The following is a 7,160-nucleotide window of genomic DNA, read 5'->3' as shown; positions in this document are numbered from 1 at the left end:
TTAAAAAAGTTAAATATTTATTTATACAAATATGATGAGAAAAATCTCATGCAGACTTTTCACGTACAGTAACACAATCCAAATCATACCATGATGGTTTTACAAAAGAACTTCTTTCTAAGAACTCTGACGGAGAAGTGCTGCTGCCGCCGGTGTGCCTGAAAGCACCGCTCACGGCAAGTAGAGCGCAGTTCCTGAAACTGAAGGGATTGCCTATGGAACAAATGCCAAGATTTTCACACTCTTCACTAAGATTAACAATTAATAGCTTATTACTACTACTCAGAGAACTGGACAGAGATGTATGAACACCAGGTAGAGAATTCCTGCCTACCACCGTACCTCCAAACACTCCATGTTAATGCATAAAGGTGCCAAAAGATTGCTTTAGATAATTCTCCTAAATGATGGAAATATCTTGGGATTGTTATGGATGGCATCTGCTTCTGCTTAATTACAAATCTGCACTGGATTCATCATTTGTGTATATTACAAGTAATTTGCATAATTAAAACAATTAAGGGATTGACATATCATGGCAATTAGAAATGCATCAAACTCTGGATGTTGTACAAAAGAGAGCTTCAATATGAAACATTAATTCTTTGAGAACAAAATATCCTTCAGATTCCTGCAGAACAACCTTCACAAACGCAAGAGATGTTTGATAAACTCCATTTAGAGAAAGTTTTTCCCAGGGATACCCGCTTCCTCGCCAAGCTGTTGCCTTAATTTGAATTTCTTACTGCAGCCACAGCACGGACGCGTGTACTTATTGCCAGTTTCAGGAGCTTTTATCTCATTTTCCGTAGCCTTATCCTGTTTTCTTTGTCCCTCTTTTTAAGAATAAGTATGAACTGATTGAAAAAATGCTCTTGGTCCTTCTTCTTCTGAACCAGGCGAAACCGCTGATCTCGTCCATATTTCTCTGCAAATTCTTTAAACGTTGTTCTGCAGGAGAGAAAGACGTTTTAAAGCCCTGACTCTGCCAATCCGCACGCACTCATTGACCTGGGTCTCACCTCATTTTTCATACAAATATTAGAAACAGGGTGTTCTGGGGAATATTTCATAGGACCATGGCATAACCCTGGGAAGAGGGCAGTGAGACCATCCCAGAACTGCCCAGGGTCTGGGTTCAGGGATGAGCCTACAACAGCTAACTTCCAGTTTTCGATTCAGAGGAATCGGGGTGAAGGTTGGCAGGGCACTTTCGAGTCATTAACACCGTACCTGCCGCCCAGGTTACTGCCACTTTAATCCACGGCTGCTGGTCCTTGGGGCCAGCACTGCAACACCTGGCCTGTAACAGAGCAGGGAAATGCACGCGTGTCCGAGTGCAAGCAAACGCGCTTTGACAGGCAGTAGTACCCAGTGAAATGCCACGCCAGCTGGAACTTTGCTAAAACCAGGAAAACAAAAATTGTAACTGTGAGTGACGGGCACAACTCAACTGAAATCCCCAGGGAGCGCTGCCCGAGGATTTCGCCGTCAGGTCCAGCAGTCGCCAAGGCAAACACAGCATTACTTGCTTATCCAGACCAAGCCAGAAACTCCTGCTGGTGGCTGAGTTTCCTTGCTGATGTGGGCTCACAGCTCAACAAAACCATTAGCTGGTGAAACGTTCTCTGTTCTGTAGGCCAGCACTATTTTGCCCTTGCTGACTGAAAATATCACTGCTGGAACCAGCGTTTAGCTGCTACTTTAGCCCAGAATACTCTCAGTTTTCTTGTAAAAAATGCCTTGTAATTATTACTTCCATAGAGCCTGATGTGTTGGTTGCATCCGTGTGTCTAGGCAGGTAGTGCTGTGCAATTACCTACACCTTGCAGTAGAGGAAACTGTAATTTCTTAGTTCCAACAATGCAACCAGATTTATAATACATAAATCACTTTATTTTAATATAATACCCAATTGAGCACGTGCCATCATAAGCACTGCATTCACCATTGTGCAGTTTTGGATCCATTACTTAAAAAATCAATGTAGAAAAATAAATCACTGCATTGCACGCTTTATTTTTGATGTGGTGATGTGGCATTAATACTGACTTGGTTAAATTATGTTTCTCTTCCATCAAAATACAAATCTAAATGTAGTTTTTCACTAGCTATACCTGTATGTCTAATATAAATGAGATTTAACATTTTATATAGCTAATCTTTATCATAGAATCATAGAACGGTCTAGTTCCATGGGACCTTAAACCTTCCCAGCCCCACCCCCTGCCATGGGCAGGGACACCTTCCATAGCCCAGGGTGCTCCAAGCCTCATCCAGCCTGGCCTTGGACACTCCCAGGGATGGGGCATCCACAGCTTCTCTGGGAACCTGTCCCCGTGCTCCCACCCTCTGCAGGAAGAATTCCTTCCTGATGTCCCATCTCCATCTCCCTCTTTCTGTTTAAACCCATTACTCCTTGTCCCGTCATTCCCTGCCCTTGGACAAATCCCCCCCCAGCTTTCTTGTAGGACCCCTTCAGGTATACATATATATGTGTGTGTGTGTTTGTTCTATAATATACCATATATATGCATATAAAATAAAAGTATTATGAAAATGTTACACATTCTTAATGACAAAGGAGCAGAGAGAAAGATGGACTGTTCCCTTCCCAGTAATATAACGAAATATTGTAAAATATTAGGGAAGAAATGTCAGCACACCATTGTACCAATGGATGTACAAGTTTCTCTGACGAGTACGTTCAGTGTTACGCCGTTTCAGGGCCGACATACCCAGGCTAAATGAGAAGGCTAATCTTAACAAAACTTTGTTAGGCAATGCCGTACCTTGGTGATAACTTGGATTCTTCAAGGAGCTTTTTAAATTCTTCTTTGGCTAACAACAATTTGTTTTTCTTTTCTTTGTACTCTTCTCTGATCCTGGTCTTGACAAACTGTTCAAATATCTTTCCAAGAAAGGGAAACAAGATAGAGCATTTATTAACAAAGCCTTCATGGTAGTTATGCTTGATCAAAGGGCTCTCAATCTCAAGAACCGTAGTCCTTAGCTGCACTCAGTGCTGGCTGACTCGCATGCAGTTTAACCTGCTTTGTGCAGCATGATTGTGTGTTCTCACAAAATCAGTAGCTGGAAAAAAGTATAATTTGGACACATAAACATCTTCATTCAAAATCGAGTGCAACATAAATCAAAATTTCCTGACTTCAGCGTCTTGCTTGCATTTTCATGCCTACAGCATTATTTCTGTACATCTGTACAAGTGGCTGCAGTTATTTAGTTTGGATCTCTCCCAACTTGCTGGAATTCCTGAAAATGTCTATAATGCTAAACATCAATATTCTGTCAGTTACCCCCAGAAAAGCCTGAAGACCTTTCAAATCAGTTGTCAAAAAACATGAGCTTACGCATGATCCTCTGCACACAAACACCCAAAAGCTTTAATGTGTTTGGAAGGGTCAACAACCTTCCTCTAACAGTATTTGGCAGGTAAATATGCAGCAGAGCGCTCAACATCAGGATGTTTGGTGTCTCAAAAAGGAGTTCAGGAGTTCATTATCTCACGAAATTCTGCCAACTGCTATAATCGCATTTTTAATACCAAAAATCTGGTCCTGCTGGTTTCACGCCCTAAAAAGTGTGGCACAGTAAGCTGCTGAATAAAGGAAGCTGCTCCTCCAAATGTTATTAGCTTTCCGTATTCACCATCCTTTTCACCACAAATTACATACATTAAACGTGATTACTACGATTGCTACCAGGGTTGCTTTCTCATCAGCCACGAGGATGCGCAGGTGCAAATCTACATTTCATGAAAGCTGAAGTAACCAAATTACAACTGGTATTTAGTATGGTGTGTGGAGAAGGGAAGAAATAGCGCCGGAGAAGTAAACATCAAAAAATGGCCATGAAAGAAGTATTATGGAAAACCTAGGAAAGCTGAATACATTATACTGCATGGAATTGCGTAAGTTGAGCATAACAGGAGTTGGGAAAAGTAGAACAAATAAAGTAGGTGACACAGTGAAGCTACCATGAAGGTAATAAATCAAAATTAACAGACAGCTCATTATCTAATACAGTTGCTCCTTTACCCTTCACTGTTCCTTGGTTAAACACAGCAGCATCTTTCATCTGTTAACGACCCTTTGGAAGACATTGGTCAGTAAGTGGAGCAAACTGCCAGCGCTCAATACAGATCGTTATGTTCCTTGGACAGTGTAAGGACACCCACCCAGAGCAGAGCTGGCGCTCCTGGGAGTCAAACCCACCCCAACACAGGCTCAAGTCAAGAGGAAGTTCCCTCAGGCACTTGCAGACCATGGTCAAAAGGACTTCCCTGCCCTCTCCAGCCCAGGGAGAGAAAACTGCAGTGCAGCCAGCCATGCTCCAGCACTCCTTCCTTCCTGCATCCCTTCACTCCTATTCTCTACTCGCTATTCGGGACACACAGCATCCATGAAGTTAATGTTTCCATGAACCTAAATAATGTCTTGTGCTAATGTGACCGGCACTTCAAGAAGTACTGTCATTAAGTCCAGCATCTAGTCTTGTCTAACGTTCTTCTTAAACTACTTCCCGGAGGAAAATGGGGTCTAATTAAATGGCACTACTCATAACGAATGTCTAGAAGCCTTGGCTTCAAGTGTAGTATCTAAAATGCATCACACACCTGGCATGTGCTCCCAAGCTTGCAGGTTTTAACCCTGTTTTGCAGGAGGGCACCCGACGACCGCCCTCTTCCATCAACTCTCTGAGCCCGAGTTCCTGTCACTTGCAGAGCCAACCTCCACCTGACTACAGGTTTCCACCACCACCACTGCCAACTGCTTGCTTTTCATAACCCTCTCCCTGAGAATTAAATACACCCCACAAAGGAGGTCCCCCTCGGCAGCGCTTCAAGCACATTATGTGTATTCAAGATGTATTTTTATTATATCATCTCCAAGGCTGATAAAATGAGAGAAGTAATATATCTTGATTGACTCATGAAGGTCTGGGTTTCGTCCTTGCTGGTTGCCTGAAACACATACAAAACTCCCTGCTTAGTCTCTTCCCCAGCAGCATTTTCCATCCTAGCGGTTTCTCTTACATTTTCATTCCCATATTTCTTCATTGTCTTATTTCACTTATTTCTTAGGAAAGAAAATACTGGATAGGGGACGAAAGATGTATGTGCCCAGTCCCCCAGTAAATACCTCCAGGAAGCTCTCTGGAGAATCCCAAGACAGTATGGGCCCCAGTGCAGTGGAGTAGGAATAAGAAGTACATTTTTCATCGTGTTTATTTAAAAAATGGACAAGTCCACATTGAAAAGTCTTCCTTCTCCAGGATGACAAAAGACTAGTAATAAAGAGAAATAACCACAGAATAGAAGCATTCACCTTCTCCGCAACATCCTTGCATCTCTCCTAAACTTTTTAGACTGATCTGCAGCCCTTGGCTGTTAGATCCCTGGTGATAATTAATGCCCAAATGAGCAAGGCAGCAAAAAGTCCACCTCCCTTTGTGGCTTGCCAGAAAAATGAAACCCATTCAAGCAGCCACCAGCCTAGCCACAGCACTCTCCCCATTTATGTCTAGCGAGTTCAGTTATTGCAAATATAGCAGTAAAGACTGCCAGACTCCTGGAGAATATTCAAAGTCATAAAAATGAAGTAGTGTCTCTTCAATGTTTAAATAATTCAGAGTGGAAACATCACCTTCTGGCTATTTCCCTTCCTACAGCCCAGTTTCCCAGGCTCAGCAGGAGTTGTCCCTACAACCTAAGAGACTGCAGCTCTTCCCCCTGTGCAAACTCACTTGTTACCAGGTGCTTTTCCAAGGAGGCAGCACTTTCTGACGCGCAAAGCCCGAATTACGAGTCTCCTTGAAATACTCAGACAAGAAATTTTATTTTTATGTAATTCTCTTGATCCTACCAAGATAATTACTCTGTTATTATGGTTAATTTGGGAGATGTTTGCTGCCAATCAGAAGCAGCGCTGGAGGGAACACCCACCTGTTTACGTTCTTCGGAATTTAGTAGAAGGTAGCGTGGATCAAAAACTATTTTGTGTAACTCTTTTTCCCATGTAGAAAAGGCTGAAACCTGTGAAGTACACAAACACAGTGGCATTAAGGAATTTTAATAAGGATGGGAAAGAAGGAAATGTTCCAAGGTGAAGCAGAAGAGTAGTTCAGCAAGCTAATGAACCCTCTGAAGGATGCCTCAGAGCGGTTGGAAGTTGAATTTTAATCTGTTTCTGGCAAAGCTCTGGTCGCCCCCACACCATTAGTATCGATTTGCTCTAGGACATCTCAGTGAGTATCTGGGAGACGCTCATTCCACATATTTTGGATGGAAAGAATCTGTAGCAGGAAGGAAAATGCCATTTTATTATGCCCTTTGTACAACAGAGGCCTCAAGTTCCATGGAAGCAATTACCTGAGCTGTAACTCCCCTCCTCTTCAAAACCTAAATTACAACCCAAATGAGGCTGGCAGCAAGTGCACACACCAAAAATCTTCAAAGCACCATGTTTTTGTGGTAAATGTGCTGCTTCCCTCAATAGCATGGCTGCCACATCTCCATTCCCCTGCTTCCACCCTTTTCCGCTGAATCCAGCCAGTGGGACCCTGGTGTGTCACTCAGCCCCGCAGCCACATGACGTGAAAATGCCACACTCCTATAGAGGTTATTCCACCTTCTCCAAAACCTCCTTAGGGTGAGTGGGCTGTAGGGACCACCACGCATCTGAGTGGGTCCCTCACTCGCCCAGTTCCCTTTGTCCGGGGCTTTTACGGAACGACAGTCTGGGAGCATAAGACTGAGAGCCCCAGCCTGACTTCAGTACCTCGTACAACATCACTGGTAATTAGTCTGTTACAGACCACTCCAGAGTAACACAGCATATTCTAATCACTCCATCTAATTACAAAGAAGAGTAAATTCACTAAAAACATTAAGTATGCAAAGTATAATTAGAATGGAATCATTAACGCTCAGGCAGGACAGCACTGGTGAAGCAAAGCGGATTTAGATGGACTGGGTTTCCTCTCAGGGCGGTTAGAAATTGGAAAATCCAAGTCCAGGCTAACTGTCCGGACGCGGAGTGACTCAGGGCTGCCTCCTCCAAACGCCGTCGTCGCGCAGCTCGCGGTTCACCCCCTGTGCCCATGCAGGTGGCGACGCTCATGGTTTGGCAGAATATCCA

At 43.4% G+C, this 7,160-nt stretch overlaps 1 protein-coding gene across 1 annotated transcript in view; it reads right to left on the bottom strand.

Annotated features, from left to right (window-relative positions):
- Nucleotides 1-726: 726 nt before the first annotated feature.
- Nucleotides 727-7,160, bottom strand: part of TCERG1L (transcription elongation regulator 1-like) — a gene marked incomplete at its 5' end in the record, with an annotated part of 41,381 nt that continues 34,947 nt past the window's right edge. The window contains 3 exon segments of the mRNA XM_010154851.1: nucleotides 727-951; nucleotides 2,793-2,911; nucleotides 5,966-6,055. Of these exon segments, the coding sequence (XP_010153153.1) occupies nucleotides 795-951; nucleotides 2,793-2,911; nucleotides 5,966-6,055 (366 nt within the window).

Source organism: Eurypyga helias, unplaced genomic scaffold (genome assembly GCF_000690775.1).
Source record: "Eurypyga helias isolate BGI_N326 unplaced genomic scaffold, ASM69077v1 scaffold25940, whole genome shotgun sequence".
Lineage (NCBI taxonomy): Eukaryota > Metazoa > Chordata > Aves > Eurypygiformes > Eurypygidae > Eurypyga > Eurypyga helias.
This window is presented reverse-complemented; position numbering and strand designations above follow the sequence as displayed.